A 25,442-nucleotide genomic window follows, 5' to 3' on the forward strand; every position below is an offset into this window, starting at 1 on the left:
AATGATACTTGCCCTCCTTAGTGAAGCAATTGGAGATCTATGGATGAGAAGTGCCATGCAACTGCTAAGTATTATTAATACTATTAATATGCTGATGATATGCAGTAGCGCATCCCTCCAATAAATCCAGGTTCTATAGTATCCTTGTTTTCCAAGTGGCTGTCTGAATTTAGGGATTAGATGAAAGTCAATCCAGACAAGTCTGAGCTGATCCTGGTGGATTGGGGAAAGTACATTGTGGCATTGAAAGGGGCTGTAATTGATCCATTGAGAGGGTATTCCTTCTCTTTGTCCTGATGGCTTGCAATAGTAGGGTTTTATTGGATCTGCTCCTGCTCTCGAATTCCAAGATGAGAAAAGTGGCCCAAAGTGCTTTTTATGATTTCAGTCTGCCACTTCAAGATGTAAGGGAAGGTATTGTGTCTCTGAGCAATAAGTCTCTGAATAATGGGCACCTGGCTTTCCTAGTAATTGCCTCTCCATCTATGCCCTGTCATGGCAATTGTGATCAGCTAGAATACTTCTGCTGTCTGTCCTCAGGACTGAACTCACAGCGGTTTAGTGACTGGAATTCAGCAAAGCCCAAGATTGGGGGGTTCTAAGGAACAGTGCAAGACATTGTTCACCCTGACTTTTTACTTAATTTGGGCCTGTAACCAAAAGGCTTTTAATCTCATGTGTGAATAGGGCTGAGAAAGGCTTGGATGGGTTTAGTTTGTGATAATGTTAGTAACCAGACTTATGTTTCAATATATGCAAAGATATTAAGATGTTCATTCTACAGGAATTGTGACTGTAGGTAAGGTACAGTGCAGTATAGCTTCCACACTGTGCCTCAGAGAGGCAGTACTGGGGCTCTGTGGCTGTCATGGTTCCTCTCTTGCATTGTGGAAAATAATTTACTACACCTTTTTCAGTATACTCCCATAGCCAGCAAATACTGCTCTGTGGCTACATCCACTCCCTACCCAGATGCTCACAAAAGGTACAGCCAGGTAAAGTTCTCTGTGTCCTGCCCAAGTACTCAGGGGTGTAATATACATAGACTTAAACCAAGGTGGGCCATGCGAAGGCTTGTGGAAAAGCAGGGTGACCAAACTCGCCATGTGGCCAAACAAAGAGAACTATCTCGTCCTAAAGTGTAGATATGAGTTTGCATCACAGTATGGCAGCTTAAACTGACAGTAAAAAGAAAAGGAGTACTTGTGGCACCTTAGAGACTAACAAATTTATTTGAGCATAAGCTTTCGTGAGCTACAGATCACTTCATCCGATGCATGCAGTGGAAAATACAGTGGGGAGATTTTCTATACACAGAGAACATGAAACAATGTGTGTTACCATACACACTGTAACAAGAGTGATCAGGTAAGTTGAGCTATTGCTAGCAGGAGAGAAAAAAAACCTTTTGTAGTGATAATCAAGGTGGGCCATTTCCAGCAGTTGACAAGATCGTGTGAGGAACAGTGGGGGGGGGGGTGGAATAAACATGGAGAAATAGTTTTACTTTGTGTAATGACACATCCACTCCCAGTCTTTATTCAAGCCTAATGTAATGGTGTCCAGTTTGCATATTAATTCCAATTCAGCAGTCTCTCGTTGGAGTCTGTTTTTGAAGTTTTTTTGTTGAAGAATTGCCACTTTTAGGTTTGTAATCAAGTGATAAGAGAGAGTGAAGTGTTCTCCGACTCGTTTTTGAATGTTACAATTCTTGATGTCTGATTTGTGTCCATTTATTCTTTTATGTGAGACTATCCAGTTTGTCCAATGTACATGGCCGAGGGGCATTGCTGGCACATGATGGCATATTTCACATTGGTAGATGTGCAGGTGAACGAGCCTCTGATAGTGTGGCTGATGTGATTAGGCCCTATGATGGTGTCCCCTGAATAGATATGTAGACACAGTTGGCAACGGGCTTTGTTGCAAGGATAGGTTCCTGGGTTAGTGTTTTTGTTGTGTGGTTGCTGGTGAGTATTTGCTTCAGGTTAGGGGGCTGTCTGTAAGCAAGGACTGGCCTGTCTCCCAAGATCTGTGAGAGTGATGGGTCATCCTTCAGGATAGGTTGTAGGTCCTTGATGATGCGCTGGAGAGGTTTTAGTTGGGGGCTGAAGGGGTGATGGCTAGTGGCGTTCTGTTATTTTCTTTGTTGGGCCTGTCCTGTAGTAGGTAACTTCTGGGTACTCTTCTGGCTCTGTCAATCTGTTTCTTCAGTTCAGCAGGTGGGTAGTGTAGTTGTAAGAACGCTTGATAGAGATCTTGTAGGTGTTTGTCTCTGTCTGAGGGGTTGGAGCAAATGTGGTTGTATCATAGAGCTTGGCTGTAGACAATGGATCGTGTGGTGTGGTCTGGATGAAAGCTGGAGGCATGTAGATAAGTATAGCGGTCAGTAGGTTTCTGGTATAGTGTGGTGTTTATGTGACAAAAGAAAAAGGACACTAAACTATCTACAATACTACATGCCACAAGGAGCCACAACAGTGGTTCCCTAACCCACCCAACAATATTGTTAATCTATCCAGCTATACTCTTAGTCCAGCAGAAGAATCTGTCCTATCTCGGGGCCTCTCCTTCTGCCCCGCCACTCCCACGGACATGATACAGTTCTGTGGTGACCTAGAATCCTATTTTCAATGTCTCCAACTCAAGGAATATTTCCAACACACCTCTGAACAGCATACTAACCCACAGAGACCTTCCTACCAATACTACAAAAGGAAGGATTCTGGGTGGACTCCTCCTGAGGGCCGAAACAACAGACTGGACTTCTACATAGAGTGCTTCTGCCAACGTGCACAGGCTGAAATTGTGGAAAAGCAGCATCACTTGCCCCATAACCTCAGCCGTGCAGAACACAATGCCATCCACAGCTTCAGAAACAACTCTGACATCATAATCAAAAAGGCTGACAATGGAGGTGCTGTCGTCACCATGAATAGGTTGGAATATGAACAAGAGGCTGCTAGGCAGCTCTCCAACACCACATTCTACGAGCCATTACTCTCTGATCCCACTGAGGGTTACCGAAAGAAACGACACCATCTGCTCAAGAGACTCCCTGTAAAAGCACAAGAACAAATCCGCACAGACACACCCCTAGTGCCCCGACCAGGGGTATTCTACCTGCTACCCAAGATCCATAAACCTGGAAATCCTGGATGCCCCATCATCTCAGGCATTGGCACCCTGACTTTCCACTTGGAAAACAAGGCTATGTAGACTCCCTCCTCAGGCCCTACGTTACCAGCACTCCTAGCTATCTTAGAGACACCACTGACTTCCTGAGGAAACTACAATCCATCGGTGATCTTCCTGAAAACACCACCCTAGCCACTATGGATGTAGAAGCCCTCTACATCAGCATTCCACATAAAGATGGAAAGCTTATGCTCAAATAAATTTGTTAATCTCTAAGGTGCCACAAGTACTCCTTTTCTTTTTGCAACTACAGACTAACACGGCTGCTACTCTGTAACCTGACAGTGTGATTTGGGCTGCATATGGAGAGAGAGAGAGAGAGAGGTTTAGAGAGTACACATGTGAAAATCCCTTTTTATGTGTCTCTGCAGAAGCTGCTCCTAAATTATTTACAGTTATGAACACCTAAATGACAACATAAGAATGGCCATACTCAGTCAGACCAGTGGTCCATCTAGCCCAGTATCCTGTCTTCTAACAGTGGCCAGTGACAAATGCTTCAGAGGGAATGAACATAACAGAGCAATTAGAGAGTGATACAGTGCTGTTGTCCAGTCCTAGTTTCTAGTAGTCAGATGTTTACAGACACCCAGAGTATGGGGTTGCTTCCCTAACCATCTTGACTTTGAGTCATTGATGGACCTATCTATCCTCCAGGAACTTATAAAATTATTTTTTTAAATTCAGTTATAATTTTGGCCTTCACAATATCCCCCTGGCAATGAGTTCTACAGGTTGACTGTGCATTGTGTGAAGAAGTACTTCTTTCTGTTTGTTTTAAACCTGCTGCCTATTAATTTCATTGGGTGACCCCTGTTTTTGTGGTATATGAAGGGGTAAATAACACTTTCTGATTCCATTTCTCCACACCATTCATGATTTTATAGACCTCTAATATCGCCCCTTAGTTGTCTCTTTTGGAAGCTGAACAGTCCCAGTCTTTTTTAATCTCCCCTTTATGGAAGTTGCTGCATACTCCTTATCAATTTTGTTGCCATTCTTTGTACCTGTTCCAATTCTAATATCTCTTTTTTGGGGATGAGACAACCAGAATGACATGCAGTATTCAAGCTGAGAGCATACCATGGATTTATATAGTGGCATTAGTATATTTTCTGTCTTCTTATCTATCCCTTTCCTAATGGTTACATGTTAGGTTTTTTTACTGTTACTGCACAATGAACAAATGTTTTTAAAGAACTATCCACAATGACTCCAAGATCTCTTTTTTGAGTGGTAACAGCTAATGTAGACCACATCATTTGTATGTATATTTGGGATTATGTTTTCCAATATGCATTACTTTGTACTTATTAACATTGAATTTCACCTGGCATTGTGTTGCCCAGTCGCCCAGTTTTGAGAGATTCCTTTGTAACTCTTCACAGTCAACTTTGGACTTAACTCTCTTGTAGCATATGCAAACTTTGCCATCTCATTGTTTACCCCTTTTTACAGATATGAATATGCTGAACATCACAGGTCCCAGTACAGACCCTGCTATTTACCTCTCTCCACTGTGAAAACTGACCATTTATTCCTACCCTTTCCTAGCATTTAACCAGTTACTGCTCCATGACAGGACCTTCCCTCTTATTCCATGACTGCTTACTTTGCTTAAAAGCCTTTGGTGTGGGACCTTGTCAAAGGTTTTCTGAAAGTCCAAGTATACTATATAAGCAGGATCACCCTTGTCCACGTTTGTTGTTGTTCTCAAAGAATTCTAATAGATTGGTGAGGCATGATTTCCCTTTACAAAAGCCGTGTTGACTCTACTCCAACATATCTTGTTCATCAATGTGTAAATAGTAAAAGATATTGATCAATTGGAGGAAGTTCAGAGAAGAGTCGCAAAAATGATTAGTGGGCTCAGAAGGACTGATGTATAAGGAAAGATTAAAAGAAAAATATATGGTATGAGGCTTGGCTAACTGATGATTTAGGGAGACCACAATAATTTCTACAAGTATATGAAGGAAGTAAATACTAGGAAGAAAGAGAAATTACAGACAGGGACAAAATTAGGAGTAATGAGACATAAGTACACTTGGCAGAATTTGATTTGCATGTTTTTATATAATTTTGACAGGTAATAGCAATGTTTATTTTTAAACTTTTTTTCAATTTTTATCAATTTAGATTGTCACAGTTGCACAACATTATAAGCTTTAACCATTCTTATTGATTTACATATGTTTAAATTTAGATTTTCACAGTTGCAGGAAATTATGGGGCTAGGGTGATCAGTTATTTAGTGGCAGACATTGAGATTCATAAAGTTAAAACTTTATAACAGTTAAAACACACAATATCAACCTCATATGTCAAAACACACAAATATCCTTAAATCAAATTCCAATAAGTTCTCAAGCAACATTTTACTTCCTTTTCCTTGCCTCGCCTCTCTGTAAATTTTGATTATTACTAATGGAAATATTTTTTCATCATTTTGTGTGAGTATGGTGAAATCAGTATTTACCAACAAAAATTTAATCTTTCCAAGCCTAGACATAAGGCCTGATCCCATAAGCTATGCTGCATGCAGAACACTACTGAAATCAAATTAATTAAGGGAAAGTTTAGGTTGAATATTGGGAGAAACTTTTCTGCCCAGATCTGTTAAATAGACTTCCAAGAGAAACAGTGGCAATCCCATGCTATAAGAATTTTAAAACCTTGATTGGACAGAAAAGGTTCTAAAGCAATCCAGTACTAGGACCAAATAGGTTTTGTCCTTTGGAATGTCTATGCTTCATATTAAATAACATTTTATTTATATCTGAAGGCACTAAATGGTTAATGACATTCCATATAGGATTAAGAAGATATTGGCTATTTTCATTCCATAGGAAATATCTCTCTGACATAAGTAACGTTTTTCTCAGCCTGTGGCTGAGCACCAGAAGGGGGATATTAAGCTCTGTGAGTATATCATCCCAGAATTCTACAGAACTGCTTTATCCAACCTCATCATACTGCTTGCATTTTCTTTGGAAATAGAAAAATTATACAAAAATTAAAGGTTTCTTTCCTTTTTCTCATTTGTTTCCCACAACAGCACTACCTTACTTTGCAGTCTCCACAGGCACATTCTCTGGGCACAAGACAGAGAACATGCATTACCTGATGTTTGCTGACTTCATGAATCCTAAGGTCACTGAGGTTGGAAGTTTTGGTTACGTATAATTAAACAGGTGACTTCTGGCATACAACAGCTCTGTGTGTTACTGCACAATGCAGCCCTCATTCTTTCACACGGTTTGTAGAATAATTCCTTTGAAATTGAGTGCTCCTGTCATTCCTGTGAAATATACCATGAATTCAAAACAGCCAAAATTAACCACCAGCTACACTGCGCTGGATGGCTGATCTTCTATTGACGATACTAGAATGACAAGAGCATACTCTATTTTTCTAGGTTAGTGCTCACTCCGAATACAAAATTATTTAAAAAAAAAAGTCAAACAAATATTAATGTTGCAAAGTCAAGCACTTAAAAGTTCAGAAATTCCACAAATAAGACTGCCTATGCAGCCTTAATTCAGCCTCCTTGTGCTTATGCTGTATGATAGTCTTTAGTCACATGATCCCATGCTATTTTTTTCCATAAGACCCTGCCTCATTCAGAAACTTGATTAGTTATTCAATATTCCTCCTTTTCTCTTCTCATTCAGTGTGTGTCCTGAGATGTTGTTTAAAACACATCATCCAAAGCCTGCTCTAAATATAAAACTATTAATTTCCTCTTGGGTATCTGAAGGCTTCACAAACGTTAATTAATCTTCACAACACTCCAGTGAGCATAAGTGGTATTACTATTCCCATTTTACTTATGGGAAACTGAAGGTCAGAGAGACTAAGGCCACAACTGTCAGGTATCTACTAATTTTAGAAGCCCAGCTTAAGATATGTAGATCTTGATTTTTTTTTCAGAGTTCTTGGCATTTTTATACTTGATATAAGAACGGCTATACTGAGTCAGACCAAAAGTCCATCTAGCCCAGTATCCTGTCTTCCGACAGTGGCCAATGCCAGGTGCTTCAGAGGAAATGAACAGAACAGGTAATCATCAAGTGATCCATCCTATTGTCCATTCCCAGCTTCTGGCAAACAGAGGCTAGGGACACTATCCCTGCCTATCCTGGCTAATAGCCACTGATAGACCTATCCTCCATGAATTTATCTAGCTCTTTTTTGAACACTGTTATCGTCTTGGCCTTCACAACATCCTCTGGCAAAGAGTTCCACAGACTGACTGTGCCTTGTGTGAAAAAATAGCCCAACCCCCAGCCCCCTCCTGGAGCCAGCACCCTGAACCCACTCCTGCACCTCAAGCCCCAGCCCGACCTCCCTCCCTGAGCCAGCACCCCATACCCCCTCCTGCACCCCAGTGCCCTGACCCAACCCTGATCCCACTCCCAGAGCCAGCATCCTGTACCCCCTCCTGCACCCCAACACTCTGCCCCAGCCCGGACCCCCTCCTGCCCTAAAACTTCCTCCCAGAGCTTGGACCCATAGGCACCAACTTCTCCTGGTGCCGGTGGGTGCTCAACCCCCACACCTCTGACTCTTTGGGGAAGGGGCGGGATATATCCTGGGTTGCCCTTAAATTCAAAAAGTGATTTTGGGCATGAAGAGGCTGGAGCAGACCCTCCCTGGCGCAGGCAGAGGAACTACCCCTCCCCTTCTCTCCAGCATTTTCTCTTCCTGGGTCCAGGAAGCCCTAGACTTTAAAAAAAATAATAATAATAATTCAGGGTCGCAGTGACCAATCGGAGGCCACCCGAATGCTGCCTCCAATAGGGGCTAACGATGGGCCGGTGTTGCTAGGTAGAATGGAGACCTTTTTCCCAATCCTCAGCCTTTCCGAGCCCAGCGTCCAATTAGAAAACTCTGAAAAGGAGATGGGCGGGACAAAATAGAAAAAGGGCAGGCATTCCGAACACGATAGCCAATCGAAAGGAACTGGGAACACTGATTGGCTGTTCCGAATAAAGTGACACGGCCCAGCTCCAATCGGGTTGTCCGGGGCTGCGGAAGGCGGCGCGAAGTTTGAATCGGCGAGAGGGGGCGACGAACACACACCGGGGGAGCGGGGCGGGGGCGTCTTGTCATGGAGGAGCTGGAAGAGAGGCTGCGCCGCAGCAACGCGCGCTTCGTGGACTCCCTGCAGCGGATCATCGAGAAGGTGAGGCTGGGGGCGGGGCTTCGTCACCGTACCCCCCCCCCCGGTCGTTATGCCGGGGTGACCCCGCCCCCCGGCTCCGGTAACGGCCCGGCCGGGAGTCGCGCGGCCCAGGCCCCCGGGGGCGGCGCTACACGCAGCTCGCGCGGGGGCGGCAGGGCTCCGACGCGCTGCCCGTGGCTGCTCAGGGCGGCCCGGCCGCTGACGCGGCTCCCCGCGCGGGCACAGTCCGGAGGCCCCGCTGCCCTCCCTGCAACCGCAACCAGCAGCCCGGGCTGGCGGCGTTTGGCGGGCCGGGCGCTCACTCGCCTCAGACCTTTCAGGCGCCGCTTTCCCGCGCGGAGGGTGCGCAACGTGAGCTGTCCCCCAGCTGTCGCCCGGGACTGGGGTCACTTTGCAAAGGCGCTGCGGCGCCCCTGCCCGGGGACACCGGGGGCCTTTTACTCCGGGCTCGGAGTGCTGGGAAGATTGTGGCTCCGTGCCGGGGGCGTTGTGTGCGGCAGCGACGTCGCCGGTCACAAGCCAGTTACTGCCGCGCCCACGCTGCTGCCGCCCGGGAAGGGGGTGGCTCCAGCGCCCGGGAGACGGAAGTTCCCCAAGTATTTTTGTTTGGTCTCCATATTTATCTATAAACTTTAAAAAGACGTATGCGGTGTACTTTTTTTTTTTTTTTAAGTACCCTTGATTTTCTTGGTGATCGCGTTTAGACAGTGATGGTGGTAAATGCCTCTTTCTCATCCTGCCAGTCCCCTCTAGACTGTATTGCCTTACGGGATCAGACCAGCCGTCCCTCTAATCAGATTCCCAGTCTATCAGTGGCCAAAACCAGTTACATCAGAGGAAAGTGGAAGAAGCCCTGTAAGGGACAGTTACGGGATATCTTGTCCATGGTGGACATTTACCTCTAAACACCTTTCAGTTAGTGTTCGGTTTATGCCTTGGGACAGCAGTATTTCTATCCTTTAAAAACGTATTTCATCTCATGTAAAAGAGGGTATTGTCAGATTGCAGACTTTAAAATATTTGAAAGTAAAAGTCTGTGTGTGTGTGTTTTTCAGTCTAAACCAAGCTTATGAAAATCGTTGAACTTTATGTAAAACCTCTGCTGTTAAAAATTTAACCAATCATTTCTAACTGTTAAGATGGTCTTTTTTTTTTTTTTAAATAGTACAATTATCCTTTTGAAGATGACATACTTGTCTCTATGGAATCATTGACTTATGATACACCCATTGGTAAGAATTCCTTAAAATAACGGTGTTTTCATTTTTTTTTCAGACCTACTACAGTGTACAGATTTACACAAATAGGACTGGATAATGTCTGGCAAAAATAATTCACTCTGTGGCCCAGATCCTAAAAAAAACTTCAGTATCTGCTGTAGTTTACCCATGGGAGTAGTCCCAGCAAAACCATATGTAAAATGCAACGCATGGATAATTTTTACAGGCTCTGGGTCTATGTCCATATGTAGCAATGGGAGAAGGGTAAAAGCAAGTTACAATTTTAGTCATTATTTAGACAAAAAAAGGTATTGGGGCTCTACTATAGTGAGTTGTAAGGAACAAACATTAGGGTAGAAGAGGAGTTTAAAGGAAAGAAAAGAGAATGAAGGGGAGAACTCAGAAGCTGTTATGTAAAAGCTGTTGTGATGTGAATGTTTTGCAGCATCTCATTGGATGGAATAGATTATTATCTTAAGAAGACTTTTTCTTCACTGTGAGAGCACATGGTTAATTTTGTTACTGTACTGAGATTGGGGGAAGTCATGTTTTTCCAAAGTTTCATAAAAGTTGTCATCCATCAGAAGGGTTGTATGTATATGAGGAGATTCGAACACAAAAGGCTGAGATCTGTCTAAAATAGGCAATGTGGTCTAATGGTTTGAATATGTTACTTGGAGTCAAGAACTGCTCTGCTATAGCTTCCTACCTGTCAAATGAGGATGGATACCTAAGTGCCTTACCAGGGTTAACTTAACTATTGTAGGCATATGTAAAATGCTACAAAAATACCAACTATTCAGTAGTCCTAGGTTCAGAATTTAGGCTGTGTTTTTAAAGGCTTTTACAATCTTAATATAATTAAATATATTTTCAGGAGTTAAGGATTAGGGTCGGATTTTTTTGTGTGTTTGCATTTTTGCTGCTTGGAATGTGTGAATTTGCAATGGCTGTGTCTGGTGTAATGTGTCTGCTTTTTCTAACATCTGTTTACACCTTATATGAAATAGTACGTATAGGTCCCATTACTGCAAAGACTTACACATGTGAACTGCTGTACACTCCACATAGGCTTGGTGCATTTAATGGGACTACTCACATACAAAGTTAGCTGCTTGCTTAGGTCTTTGTAGGTTCAGGGCCATAACATGCAATGGAGCTGAGTTATGTCATTAAGGAAACTAACTTTGAATTTATGGACTTTATTCAGTTTCATCTCAAACATAGAACTGCATTAAAGAAGTCATTTTCATATAAATTGCTGGCCAACACACAACGTAAATGCCCTGCAGGTGTAGTTTGGTTTTGATGACATTTTCACTGCCTAACACACCGTAAATACAGAGAGGTTATTCAACATAAACATATACTATAATGCATGCAAAATGTTTGTTGTAACTTCTGTTTTGTTATATCTAGGACCACAGCTATGGGGTGATATGTCAGAAAAAAACATTAATGAATGGAAGAAAAAACTACATAAGGTATTTAATAACTCTCTTGCATGGTATGATTTCCTTAATTTAACCTTGCTGTTCCAAAGAATATTTGTGGGATACAATCAAAGAAATAATTCTCCATTTCATAGCGCTAATAAGCTCAGCGGCCAAAAAAAATATTGCTGAGAGAATACAGCTTGAAGGTCTTTTAACAATACTCTTGTACCTCTTCAGCATATCACTGTTGACTTTAAAATATACTTGAGGTAAAATGACAGCAGTTGGCTAAGTTCTGCCCTGGGGCCTCCAATGGTCCCACCTCTACTATGATTTACATGCGTTGTTTTGTAGAGATTGAACTAAAGTAATGACAATGTTTTAGCAATCTGAATGGTCTCTAAGGCCATGTCTATACTACCACTTACGTCTGCAAAGCTTATGTCCTTCAGGGGTGTGAAAAAACACCTGGAGTGACATAAATTTCGCTGGCATAAGTGGTAGCGTGCACAGCACTATGTTGGTGGGAGAACTTCTCCTGCTGATATAGCTACTGCCGCTCATTGGACATGGTTTAATTATGCCGACGAGAGAACTCTCTCCCACCGGCCTAGAGCAGCTACACGAAATCTTACAGCGGCGCAGCTACATCAGTATAGCTCTGCTGCTGTAAGATGTCTCACGTAGACATAGCGTAAGTGTGCGCATGCCAAGCTCAATTCTCCTCCTCCCTTATTGTTGTGGAAATTATATTTTATGTGTTTCCTTTTTCCCTCTCTTCCTGCGTCACTCCAAAAAACAAATATTGGCCTCCTCAGCAAATGTATATTACAAACATTTGTAAGAAACCAAACCTTCAGTCTTCTCCCAAATGCCTGTTCTAAAAGGTGGGCTGTGTGGAGTGTCTTGAAGGTCAACAAATCTGGATTTTTTTGAACTGGGCAGATTAAAGGAAAGAAGAGTGAATTTTTAGTCTCGGGGGGACCCAAAGGAGAATGCTCTCTCCTTAGCTCTCTCATATTCCAAGGTATCTGCAGTTTGTGTGTCTTTGATTTTAACAGTAGCAATATGGTGTGAGAAAGCAAGGTGGTGCTTCAGGTAAGATGATCCTAGGGATATTCAGTGCTTTGTAGGTCAATAACCTCTTAGACTGCAACCAAAAGCTGTTGGGAATTGAGGTTGAATAGTACTTTACAGAATCAGGGCTCTTATAAATAAATAAGCAAAGTAAATAAGTGTCTTGCAAAATAACTTACACTGTTCTGAGATTGTTCTGACTCTTCTCTTTTTTGTTTTTAATTGCAGAGGGCCACACAATGTCAAAAAATCACAGGTAAAGGAAAAGTTTTACATATTTCAGCATGTACTATATTTAATCTCTTCAAAAGCAAAATAAAAATGCCATATCACTGTATGTGTTGTTTTAGAAATATACATTTGCTTTTAATGTGCTAGGCAGTATAAGACTAAAGACCTCAGATATCTTCAACCCCAGAAAATATTTTTACAGTGGCACTACTGGACATGTTAGTATGCCTTTATAAAAAGCGTGATTTTTTTTTTTAAGATTATCATTAGGACTGTCAAGCGATTAAAAAAATTAATCTCAATTAATTGCGCTGTTAATAATAGAACACCATTTATTTAAATATTTTTGGATTTTTTTGCTACATTTTCAAATACACTGATTTCAATTACAACACTACAAAGTGTACAGTGCTCACTGTATATTTTTCATTACAAGTATTTACACTGTAAAAATAAGAAATAGTATTTTTCAATTCACGTAATACAAGTACTGTAGTGCAATCTCTTAATCATGAAAGTTGAATCTACAAATATAGAATTATGTATAAAAAAGCTGCATTCAAAAATAAAACAGTGTAAAATTTTAGAGCCTGCAAGTCCACTCATTCCTACTTCTTGTTCAGCCAATCGCTCAGACAAATGAGTTTGTTTACATTTGCAGAAGATAATGCTGCCCACTTCTTGTTTACAATGTCACCTAAAAGTGAGAACAGGCATTCTCATGGCTCTGTTGTAGCTGGCAACATTTACATGCCAGATACGCTAAAGATTCATCTGTCCCTTCATGCTTCAACCACCATTCCAGGGGTCATGCGTCCATGCTGATGACAGGTTCTGCTTGATAACAATACAAAGCAGAGCAGACCGATGCATGTTCATTTTCATTATCTGAGTCAGATGCCACCAGAGGAAGGTTGATTTTCTTTTTCGATAGTTCGGATTTTGTAGTTTCCACTTTGAAATGTTGCTCTCTGAAAGCATGCTCCACACATCGTCCTGCTCAGGTTTTGGAAAGCACTTCAGATTCTTAAACCTTGGGTCGAGTGTGAGATTTCTAAAGGTAGCTGCAGCACTGGTACCTTCTTTGCGTTTTGTCATATCTGCAGAGAAAGTGTTCTTAAAATGATCAGCATGTGCTGGGTCATCATATGAGACTCCTATAACATGAAATATATGGCAGAATATGGGTAAAACAGAGCAGGGTACATACAATTCTCCCACAAGGAGTTCAGTCACAAATTAAATTAATGCGTTATTTTTTTTTTAACGAGCATCATCAGCATGGAAGCATGTCCTCTGGAATGGTGGCCGAAGCATGAAGGGGTATACGAATGTTTAGCATATCTGGCACGTAAATACCTTGCAATGCCAGCTAGAAAAGTGCCATGCAAATGCCTTTTCTCACGTTCTGGGTGACCTTGTAAATAAGAAGAGGGCCCCATTATCTCCTGTAAATGTAAACAGACTTCTTTGTCTTAGTGATTGGTTGAACAAGTAGTAGACTGGGTGGGACTTGTAGGCTCTAAGGTTTTGCATTGTTTTGCTTTTGCGTGCAGTTACGGAACAACAAAAAAATCTACATTTATAAGTTGTGCTTTCACAGAGATTGCACTATGGTACTTCTATGAGATGAATTGAAAAATACTATTTCTTTTGTTTATCATTTTCACAGTGCAAATATTTATAATAAAAATAATATACACTTCGATTTCAGTTACAACACAGAATACAATATATATGAAAATGTAGTAAAACATCCAGAATATTTAATAAATTTCAATTGGTATTCTATTGTTTAACAATGCGATTAAAACTGCGATTAATTTTTTTGAGTTAATCGTGTGAGTTAACTGCGATTAATCTACAGCCCTAATTATCATATACATTTTTACTATGGGATATTTTTTTAAAAGTCCTGTTTTTAAATCTGAACTCTTCAAAGTGCAAATTGTTAGTGAAGGGAGGTCAGATGAATGCTCCAAAAGGTTCTGAAATGTGGATTTAAAAAAAGCTTGAGATGAGTGCTTACCCAGTAGGTGTGGTTGGTATCATTGCTTATTAAGATTGCCCAACACTTCCTATTATAAGACCCTGTTTTCAGTTACTTCTAGCAACCAAATCTTTCAAGCTGAAATTTTCCATGCTGGACGTTTGCCTCAGGCTGAGTTTTGGAAAATTTCAGCCGAATTATTCTCAAAAATGGCTGAACCAGTCTAGGTTAAAATAAGGGTTTTTTACCCCATTATATTCTGGTGACCTGTTCTTTGAAAAGCTCTAGCGCCTTCAGGCTTTGGAGCAGGGACTTTGAAATTGGGCTGGAGAGGATGGGGTTTTTTGCTAGGGTTGTGGATTTGCCATCCTTGTGAAAATGTAACTACATTTGGTCAAGTTATAAGCCTTTGGGAAAATAGCAACTCTCACATGCTCAGTAGTTTGATATTAGCAGCTAAAATCCCAGAAGATTCCATCCTCACTGAGCATGTTTGAGCCTCTCTCAGCTCCTAGCGCAGGTACCGGTCCCCACAGAGTGACTAAACATTCTCCATCTCCTCAAGACTACTGTAGGTGACAGGAATGTGCATTTGTCATCCTTGAAGGCCCTACCAAATTCATGGTCCATTTTGGTCAATTTCATGGTCATAGGATTTTAAAAATCGTAAATTTCATGATTTCAGCTATTTAATTCTGAAATTTCACGGTGTTGTATTTGTAGGGATCCTGACCCAAAAAGGAGTTGGGGGTGGGGGGGGAGTTGTGATACAGCTACCCTTACTTCTGCACTGCTGTGGCGGTGGCACTGCTGTCAGAACTGGGCGGACGGAGAGCGGTGGCTGCTGGCCGGGAGCCCAGTGCTGAAGGTAGAGCCACCAGCAGCAGCACAGAAGTAAGGAAGGCACGGTATGGTCTTGCCACCCTAACTTCTGTGCTGCTGCTGGCAGGGTGCTGCCTTCAGAGCTGGGCACCTGGCCACCAGTCACCGCTCTCTGGCCGCTCAGCAATGAAGACAGTGCAGAAGTAAGGGTGGCAATACTGCGACACCCCTACCCCACCCCGCAACTCATTTTTGGGTCAGGACCCCCAGTAGAGAAACGCTGGTCTCCCTGTGAATCTGTACCGTACAGGGTAAAAGCACACAAAAGACCAGATTTCATGGGGGAGACCCGATTTCACAGTCCGTGAAGTGTTTTTCATGGCCATGACTTTGGTTGGGCCCTAGTCATCCTTACAGAGTGACTGAGCACGTTCCAGCCCAGGGCTATGCAGGCTAAGCAGGGTACTCCCTCTAATGGCTGCTCGGGGCCTAGGTGCTGCTGGACACTGAAAATCAGAGCAGGAAGCTTGTCTCTCCTGTGCTCATAGGGACCCGTCCCCCCAGTTAGCACCCAGACAGCATGGAGGAGGAAGCAGTCTGATTTGAATGCAGAGAGAACAAAAGCTGTACGGGGGGAAGGTAAGGAGTAAATTGGGACAAATTGTTTGGTAAAACTGGGACTGGAAGGAGTGAGGGAGAGAAGCTGGGATTGAGGATAGCGGGGGTAATGGAGACTGGGACTGATTGGGCATGGAGATTAAGACTGGGAGGTGGTGGGGGATGGGCTTCTGGGAACTGGTTGGTGGTGCGGATGGGGTCACTGAGATTGGATGAGAAGCTGAAGGGGAGTGGGGACACTGGGACAGGTTGGTCTAGGAGACAGTCACTAAGAAACAGTGGGGGAAGAGCATAGGGGTGTGGTGGGAAGAGAGATTTAGATTGTATGAGGAGCCTGAGGAGGGTGACTAGGACGGTGATTGGGCAAGAAGAGTGGGACTAGGATGTGAATCCTGAGGGGTGGAGACTTGGACTGGATAGGCAAGGAGAAAGGGCCTGGAACAAGGAGCCACAGGTGGGGAAGAGACAGGGCTGGAATAGCCAGTCTGGAGGGGATAAGGCAGAAGGGGTCAAACTTGGTGGGGGAGAGGGGAAATGTGTTGTGTTCTGTGTTGAAATTAATATATTTGAAAATGTAGAAAACATCCAAAAATCTTTAAATAAATGGTATTCTGTTGTTATTTAACAGTGCGATTAGTCATGCAATTGCTTTTTTTAATCGTACAATTAATCACAATTAATTTTTTTAATCACTTGACAGGCCTAATACAAATACATAAACAAAAAGAAAAACTGGAAAATTTATTTTTTTGCCTCAGAACAAAAGCAGAGAAACATCCATGCTGTCCATCCATTTTTGGTAACAAGTGTAAAGTATTTCTTGCTTAGGAGGACTTAAGACTAGCATAACTAAGTTCAAAAAGGGGGGGGAAAACAGAAGGTGTGAAGTGTTTTTTCTTCTACATGGCCTTGCATACAATAAAGATGATGAGATTTAAAAGTAGTTCAAATCAAGTCTTTAGAACTAAAAAACAAAACAAACCCCCCTTCCCCTCCCCCCCCAACCGAACAAATACATTTCTTTGGCATTTATCTCAATGCCATTAGCACATAGCAGGGCTAGGGTCAAATCCGGAGCTTAATGCAAAGACTTCCCAGTGCAGAGACATCCAACGCTGTCTTTTGAAGTCTCCATTGCAAGCTGTTCCACTGTCTCAATTTCATTCCACTACCTAAGAATATGTTTTAATTACCATTCTCCCCCCACCCCTGTCAGCATATACACATACTATTATAAAATTAGAAAGTTAAGAGGTGTGATCATATGACTTCAGTAGCCTTTGGAGAAAGCCTACAGTTAACATATACTAGAAACCTTTTTTCGGGGAGAATTTCTATTACACCATTTGATTTATGAATACTGCTCTTGTGCTCACACCTGACCCATATAAACAATACACTTTTTTAACTCTCTTCCCCCATCATTTGAATGTAATTACATCAGCTGAACCCCCTAAAGGATAGTTGACCCTAACATCCTTTTGTTGTGCTATCTACATTCATTCCCTATCCAAGAGTCCACCTTTAACCCAGTCTAACAATATATTAACAAAGATAAACCAAACCAAAACCACCCCTATGTTCAAAGAACATTCAGGTTGCAAAGACAAGCATCAGTAGTTGGAAAAAAATAATCGTAATTAATCGCACTGTTAAACAATAATAGAATGCCATTTACTTAAATATTTTTGGATGTTTTTACATTTTCAAATATATTAATTTCAATTTTAACAGAGAATACAAAGTGTACAGTGCGGGTAGGAGGACCAAGGAAGAAATGTGTTAAACTCCTGGCAGAATGATATTTCTGTGGTGTTTAACATACAGGCCAAATTTTTCCTTACCTAAATAAAGGGGATGTTTGTTCCAGTTTCAAACAAACAAAAAATCCCTCTGTGATGTTTAATAGATTTTGCTCTCTAGGGACAAAAGCAGAAATTTGGTTGATATGACTACCCTTATTGCTTCTCAGTAGCACAGTTAAGTTGGGAGTAATGTAACCCTGAATCAGCATTTTAAAAATAAAATATATTGCTAAAAGATAATTTCAATGCACTGTAGATGTACGTCGTGTTCACAAAGTGAGCAAGACGGATCCCTGTGATCCTAAGAGTTACAAGCTAAGGCCCTGATCTTGCAAACAGCATAAACTCAGGTGCTTAACTTTATGCATGCGAGTAATCCCATCATAGTCTTGTTTGGTCCTTCTCCCCTTATAATTCCATATGCATTTCTCGAAGGCTTCATCCTGCAAACTGCTAGGCATGAAATTTGTCCCATTGACTTCAGTGCGAATACTTGTATCTGTAAAATTGAGCACAATGAACAAATATTTGCAGGATCCCCATATGCCTAATTTAAGAAGCCAAAAGGTTTTTCCCTATCATAATAAAAGTAAATAACACTTTGATCTTTGACTAACGTCAGTTTATCTAGGAACAGACTTGAAGCAGTTAAGCAGGGGTGGGCAAACTTTTAGGCCTGAGGGCCTATTGGGGTTCCGAAACTGTATGGAGGGCCAAGTAGGGAAGGCTGTGCCTCCCCAAACAGCCTGGCCCTGGCTGCCTATCTGCCCCCTCCCATTTCCCGCCCCCTGACTGCCTCCCTCAGAACCCCTGACCCATCCAACCCCGCCTGCTCCTTGTCCCCGGACACCACGCCCTATTCAACCCTCCCCGTCCCCTGACTGCCCTGACCCCTGTCCACACCCCAGCCCCCTGATAGCCCCCCCACACCCCCGGGACACTCACGCCTATCCAGCCCTCCTGCTCCCTGCCCCATTGCCATGCTACTCAGAGCACCAGGACTGGCAGCCATGCCTCCCGGCTGGAGCCAACCACACCACCTCACAGTCTAGAGCACCGGGGCAGGCCAGTGGCTCTCACAGTCGCACTGCCCAGCAGGAGCTCGCAGCCCTGCCACCCAGAGCACTGGCGGCATGGTGAGCTGAGTCTGTGCAGGAGTGGGGGGACAGCAGGGGAGAGGCTGGGGGCTAGCATCCCTGGCCGGGAGCTCAAGGGCCAGGCAGGACGGTCTGGCCCGTGGGCCATAGTTTGCCCACCTCTGAGTTAAAGCAAAAGCAACAAATTTTGCCTTCAGCAGGAACTTTTTTTTTCCACGTCCGACATGGATGGGTAGCTTTAGACTATTTGGTTATACATATATTTTTATTATACATAATGTTTCCATGTTTTGCAGACCAATTGCATCACATGCGCTCTGTCATGAGAAGACATAAGCACTACAGTTTTAGTACCAGCAGATAGGAAGATTTAGGTACAGAACTTTTATTAGGTATCCTTCGTTCTAGAGAGGAGAATCAAATTCTTGCTAATAATGTAATAATATCAGACTGAGTTAATTACTCTTTTTCCCCTGCCTCTGGTGCACATCAAAAGCATGTCCCATGTATGGATATTAGAGGCTGTACTACTATTGAGAAACTAGATCCTGTTTTCCAATATAACAAGGAGTTATCCTTGTTTAAGATACCTATTTAGTTCTGTTTCCAGAGCCAAAGGCTTTTTCTTCATATTTTCAGGTTTCTTCTCAACTACTTCAAATCAGTTTTCCATCTGAGACATTTTATTAAGGACAGTATCTAGTTTAGCATCAAGAATCAAATTACCCTTCAAGAGTATTCGCAGCTGTAAATACAAATTAAATAAAGTTGGCATCAGATGTAATCACTGGTTTTAAGGAAATTTGATTGCTTTTTTTAATCAGTCAGGCTGAGTGCTTCTGGTGCACTAATAAGCTAAGGGAGAAGATGGTGGGGACTGAAGCACAAAGTAGACTCTTTCACTGGATTCTTAAAGGAGAAAAAAGCATGGAACATGTTTTAGACTCTTTTTATAACAACAGATGCTGTTATGGTCTTTACATTTGTCTTGCTTCTTGTGGGGAAAAAAAAAAAATTAAAATATAGGGATGGAGACAAGATCCCCCTTAAGCCAAGGAGGGGAAGCACAATTTGTAATGGAAGAAACTGTTCTAAGATGGGCTGCCCAAAATATACCAGAAAGATATGAAGCACATAAAGCAGCTCCTGAAGTAGCAGGTGGAAAAAACCCAAACCTCCCTGATATCCTTTCAAAATACACAGAAAACTGCCTCCCCTCTTTCTCTTCTCTCGTGACTCTCAAAGACAGTACCAGGAAATGTAGGCAGAGGAATATCCACTTTCTGGTGTCACTTCAGGGAGCAAGCGGGAAAGGTATAGCACAGAGGTGGGCAAACTATGGCCCACGAGCCACATCTGGCCCGCGGGACCGTCCTGCCTGGCCCCTGAGCTCCTGGCCAGGGAGGCTAGCCCCAGTCCCTCCCCTGCTGTTCTCCTTCCCCCACAGCCTCGCCAGCAGTGGGGCTGCAAGCTCCTGCCGCTCTGAGCGGCATGTAAGGGGGCGGTGGTGGCAGTGCATGGCGGCGGCGGGTGGGTTGGGTAGCAGGTCCCTGGGGGCAGACAGGGAGCAGGGGGTGGTTAGGGGCGGGGCGTCCCAGAGGCAGATGTTCTGGAGCTGTCAGGGAACGGGGGGGTTGGATAGGGTGTGGGAGTCCCGGGGGGCCTGTCGGGGGGTGGGGGTGTGGATAGGTCGGGGCAGTGAGGGTACAAGGAGCAGGAGGGGTTGGATCGGGGGTTGGGATCCTGGCTGGTGCGGTTTGGGGTGGGGGGGTCCCGGAAGGGGGCAGTCAGGGGACAGGAAGTGGGACAGGGTGAATAGGGGGTGGGGGCTAGGCTATTTGGGGGGCACGGCCTTCCCTACCTGGTCCTCCATACAGTTTCACACCCCGATGTGGCCCTCGGACCAAAAAGTTTGCCCACCCCTGGTATAGCAGCTCAAACTGATGTGTGCACATGGAGGTGTCGCTCCCTGGTTCAGTCATGGCACATCTGACAGTTGCAAGATGGTATTGGTGAAGTAGTGCAGGAAGGCTCAGATCTGGGAACACCAGCAGAATTATTTTGTGTAAATAGTGTTCATTTAATGCAGTGCTGTGTTTGAGGCCGGTATCTGGAGCAGGCAAAATAAAAAGGGTACTTGAAACTAGACAAATGTATATTTATGATACTCTATTTTTCCTTATATATTGGTAAAAAAAATTAGCTCTAAATCGTCTCCTTCCTTGCTTTCTAGCACATTTTTAGGCACTATGTAAATAATCACACAAAGAACACAGAAGAAGGCGTGCTGTATCTCATTAGAACATTATAAATGGTTTTAATAGTATTTGCAACTCATAATCAGTAATTATTAGTTATAAGTAGTATAAATATTTATCTACCTAAAAGAGTAAATTAATGACTGTAGTGTAAACCTTGTAAATCTTTTTGTTTAAAAGAGAAAGTCTTGTGCTTTGAATGTAATTTCCAGTATCTACAACCTGATTTTTTTTCATGTGTACAACTTTAAAAAGTTGAGTAAAAATATCCAGGAACCAGTGCTTATGGAAAAGCTTCATAGCTAGAAGGGAATATGCAAAAGTCCAGAAGTAGAGGGATGACTTCTAGAGGTACAAAAGGAAGTTTGGCACCCAACTATACTTGTTCCCCTGAAAATCTCTCCCCCATAACATTTGAGAATGTTAATAATTGGTTTTGGGCAACTTGTATATTTTAAAGGTGAATATTACCTGTACTGTAGAGAAATAGGCTCTGATCCTGCAAACACTTAAGTGTGTGTGTGTGTGTGTGTATAACTTGACTTACGTGTAGTCCCAATAAGGTTAGTAGAACTTACCCACATAAAGAAAGTTAGACAGTTGCTTAAGTATTGTAATATTGGGTCCCTAGAGATTAGCGGTGTTTTACAAATAGTTTGTGGTTGTCTACTAGGGAGGCTTTTGAGTATCTGTCTAAAAGCATTGGGTGAGATCTGTGGCTGATCTAATGAACATAGCTTCATTGACTTCTGTGATACTATGCCAATTTATGTTGGGTGAAAATCTGACTGTGTCTGTCTTCCTTTCTTTCATTTCTTTGTCTGTGTTCTGAATTTGTTAAACCTTTCCGGAGTTTACTTATTTAGAAAATACTTTAATCATAAATATTTATGTCTAAATGAGAAATTAGTTAAATCAGTTTTTGGATGAAAATGTAACACTTGTTTGCAATATGTCGCATTCTAACATAGATTTCTTTTTTCAAATTTTCTAATTAAGAATCACGAAAGCAATGGATCTCTGATTTTGAAGATGAAGATTTAAAAGTACATCAGGTATGGACACCATAAGGTTTTCTGGCAAATGTGAATGTGTTAGATATGAATGTATGACTCTGTAAATATAATTACTATGTTTTTCTTCATGCAGGATTCTGTATGATTTTTATGATAGCCTAATTTAAAATAAGTGTGTGAATTATTGAATTAAGTTACCATGCTGTCTAATACAGATACAATCTTTTTGAAAAAATGAGGAATTTTTCTTCCTTGTTTACTACGGTATTGCAGCAGTGCATCTCCTTCAAGAATTGCCCATATAGTTCCCCAGCTGTTGAATGCACATGCCTCCTTTATGGCCAGTTGCATCCTTTTAGAAGAGCTATTACTGTTAGTATGTGCATGGTTTGAAACAAAATTTATTCTCATAGTTACTGAGATCATCTAATTTACATTTTCTATCTTTAAAGCAATGGAGCAACTGGAGGTGGCCTGCAGTTATGGGTTTTGTACCTCACCATACCCTTATCAGCTGTATCCCCCATCTACAAGATGAGTTTGAGGCCTCATTTTATGTGCGCTGAGGCACAATGGTTTCTAATTGTATTACTTGGTGCAACAGAGTTCAGACCATGTCAAACCTGGATCTAATATGCCCTTGGATTTGGTGCACCCCACATCATACAGAAGTTCAACTAAACTGTACTGCTTAGTTGTCTAACCCTGATGTAATTGGACCTCAAGTTTTTTAGTACATTTTCACAGCTTAACAGAAAGATTGCAGGAGGCTCCCTGCACAGCTGCAGGGCCAATGACACGACAGGCACAAGTTGCAGGGAAGGCTGTGGTCTTGGTGGGGATTGCACAGAGATCCCCAAGACCACGAGAAGGAGAGCTAGCTCCTGGCTGAAAGGAGGCCAACCTGCTGCTGAACAGCTTCTCCCCAGGAATGGCCCCCACACTCCCAACTGGTGAATGAGTGAGTGGGACTGTAACAGAGACCTTCCTGCAAGGCTGGGATACTGGACCCTGTGCACATAAGGTGTGGGGGAGACTTCATTTGCTAACTGCAATGGATGGATATGTTGTTCATCCATTTCTGTGTGTCAGGTGGCATCAGTTTACACTAATGACTGCTGATTTAAAATGAATCCTGCTAAGCTTAAGTCATCTGGGTCTAGAGGCTTTTATGGGTTGGGTGAAGCTGGAAAGCCAGTGAGCAGTATGGTCCATAGAGCAATTATTGTTTTTTTTTCTCTGGTTATAGCTCTCAACAATATTGGAAAATTATATTTGGACCCTGGTATTAGTCACCATTGTTCTAAAGTTGCGGGGGAGGTTTTTAAGCATGTTCTTACTGTTTTTAAAGTGTACTACAATATTCTTTCCTCTTGTATTGCACACATAGTTGTATTTTTTATTTCACTTTTTATCAAGGAATGCATGTTGTTTATATGAAGGCCATATAGAAATAGTCTTTTGTATTATGTTTTCTATAACTCTTTGCCCCTCGTGTGATTATCTCCTCCCTCCTGTGCTGTGAATATATGAACATTCGCTGAATCCCAGCCTCTGTTTTAAATTAATCTGAAGTGAAAGAGCTATTTCTTGTGGGCTTTAACACCTACCAGATGGGGTTTTGTTTTGTTTTTCAATTGAAGATAGGTTTGGTTTTGGTTTTTTTAACCTTACTGATGTTTAATGTGTCAATTGTAAACTCTACAGGCTCTTTAAGGGTTAGCTGCTTTTGGGACTTGCTCCTTCTCAGGATCAAATGTGAAACAGTACCTGAAATTCAGTATGGCAGGCTTCTTGGGTTTGTTGCGCCATTTAAGTAATGACATTGTTTTTCTAGTTATCTGTCTCAAGTTCATGAAAGTTTTTTCTGTCTGTCTGCATTTTGCTGTTGTCTTCAGTCCAAAGTGCATTTTTGGATTAGATAGAAAAATACTGTTTAGATTTGTTTTGCAACGAGGTTCTTCAAGAACTCTGGTAAGATGTCAATTGAAAACATGTAAAAAATGCTATTTGTCTGTATGAGTATCCTTTGCATTGGAATGTAAAACGTTCCTAAAAATATTGACTCTGAAATTTTCTCTACTGAAACCTTTTAAGTAAACTGTTAAGAGCCTAATCTGCATACATTGTGACTTTTTTTTTTCCCTGTTGACTCCAGTTATTTCTTTGGGTGCAGGATCAAACCCCCATATTCTGAGGAATATTAATATAGTTTTAAGAAAACCAGTTGCAAATAACCAGTCTCTTTTTTTGATGAAGTAGAGAACTTCATTTGACTCTCTCTATAATGTAATGGTATCTACAGTAAAGTAAGTCAATCGCTCTTGCAAATTTCTGTTCTCCTGTGGCAAGCAACTGTAATTGACAGGCAAATAAGATCTCTGTTCTTTTCAGTATCCATCTCATAATAGAGGATGAGAGAGTAAACTTTTTTTTCTCAGCTGGTAAAGTTCCATGACCATTTTGCAAGGCAGCCTTCATATAGCAGTTAAGTAACCTCAAGTGTGGTACTACTTTGAAACTAGGTGGTTCTGCTCTTGATTCTACTCCAAGAATAGCATTGTGGTGTTGAAGATTTAGTGGCTCTGCATGACACCAGATGAAATGTACTCAGTTTATAAGTATGCTATTTTCCCCTAATTGCCAGGTCTACAAACTCAACATGGATTCTGAAGTGCAAACTGGATTCTTTTTGGCTCATAGATTACCGACAGTAAAGATACAGCAATTAAAATTCTTTTAGCTGTTAAACCAATCTATCTGAGCCCCATCACTATATCATTGTTGAGCTGTTATATTATAATGTGTAACCGAGTACGCACTAGCTTCCTCTCACTTTTATGTTGGTTCTCTGGGAATAAATGGAGGAAAAAGTGGTAAAAAATTGAGTATTCAGCTGAGAGTCAAGAATAGGCTTTAGGAGCAGTTTTGTTTTAGATGCCTTTTTGACATAGTCATTTTCACAAGAGAATTGGGCTTTCAGCAATGACAATGGAACTAATGGCGAAGGGAATTCGAGTAGTCCAGATTATTAGAGCTAAACTGCTACTAGTTCTTGTGACTTTGTTCATGTGTATTTTTATTTCAAGGAACCTGCTAGGAAATCCTTTATAGACTCCTATGAAGAGATTCAAGTTGCTGACACAGGTAAGATTTCAAAAAAGTTATTAATCTTGCCATAGTATTTATTAATTTAAAATGCATGAAAGTCCTGCTTGTTGTGATTTTTCCAAAATAATTAAAATGGTGGGTTAATCTGTGTCTGCTTTTTACACTCCTAATATGTTGTAGCTGAAGTATTGAGTAGGGACTGTATGAGACCATATTGTTGACCAGTGCAACATTCGTGTCCTTGATTAGACCCCAGCACAGAAGTGACTGGTATGGCATCCAAGAAGAGTCTGTGTAAACTCAAAAGCTTGTCTGTCTCTCTCTCTCTCTCTCTCTCTCTTACCAACAGAAGTTGGTCCAATAAAAGATATTACC

At 41.9% G+C, this 25,442-nt stretch overlaps 1 protein-coding gene across 7 annotated transcripts in view; it reads left to right on the plus strand.

The window, feature by feature from the left end:
- The first annotated feature begins 8,279 nt into the window (after positions 1-8,279).
- Positions 8,280-25,442, plus strand: part of HJURP (Holliday junction recognition protein) — a 41,242-nt gene continuing 24,079 nt past the window's right edge. For 6 of the 7 annotated variants that reach the window (XM_073306187.2, XM_073306225.2, XM_073306218.2 and 3 more), the window contains exons 1-6: positions 8,280-8,386; positions 9,552-9,618; positions 11,026-11,090; positions 12,348-12,375; positions 21,940-21,995; positions 25,046-25,103. In XM_073306187.2, the coding sequence (XP_073162288.1) occupies positions 8,312-8,386; positions 9,552-9,618; positions 11,026-11,090; positions 12,348-12,375; positions 21,940-21,995; positions 25,046-25,103 (349 nt within the window). In that variant the 5' untranslated portion in view covers positions 8,280-8,311. Of the gene's footprint in view, positions 8,387-8,479; positions 9,103-9,551; positions 9,619-11,025; positions 11,091-12,347; positions 12,376-21,939; positions 21,996-25,045; positions 25,104-25,442 lie in introns of those variants that run through there. The other variant, XM_073306207.2, reaches the window with a different exon arrangement.

This window comes from Lepidochelys kempii, chromosome 1, assembly GCF_965140285.1.
Source record: "Lepidochelys kempii isolate rLepKem1 chromosome 1, rLepKem1.hap1, whole genome shotgun sequence".
In the NCBI taxonomy this organism is placed as follows: Eukaryota; Metazoa; Chordata; order Testudines; family Cheloniidae; genus Lepidochelys; species Lepidochelys kempii.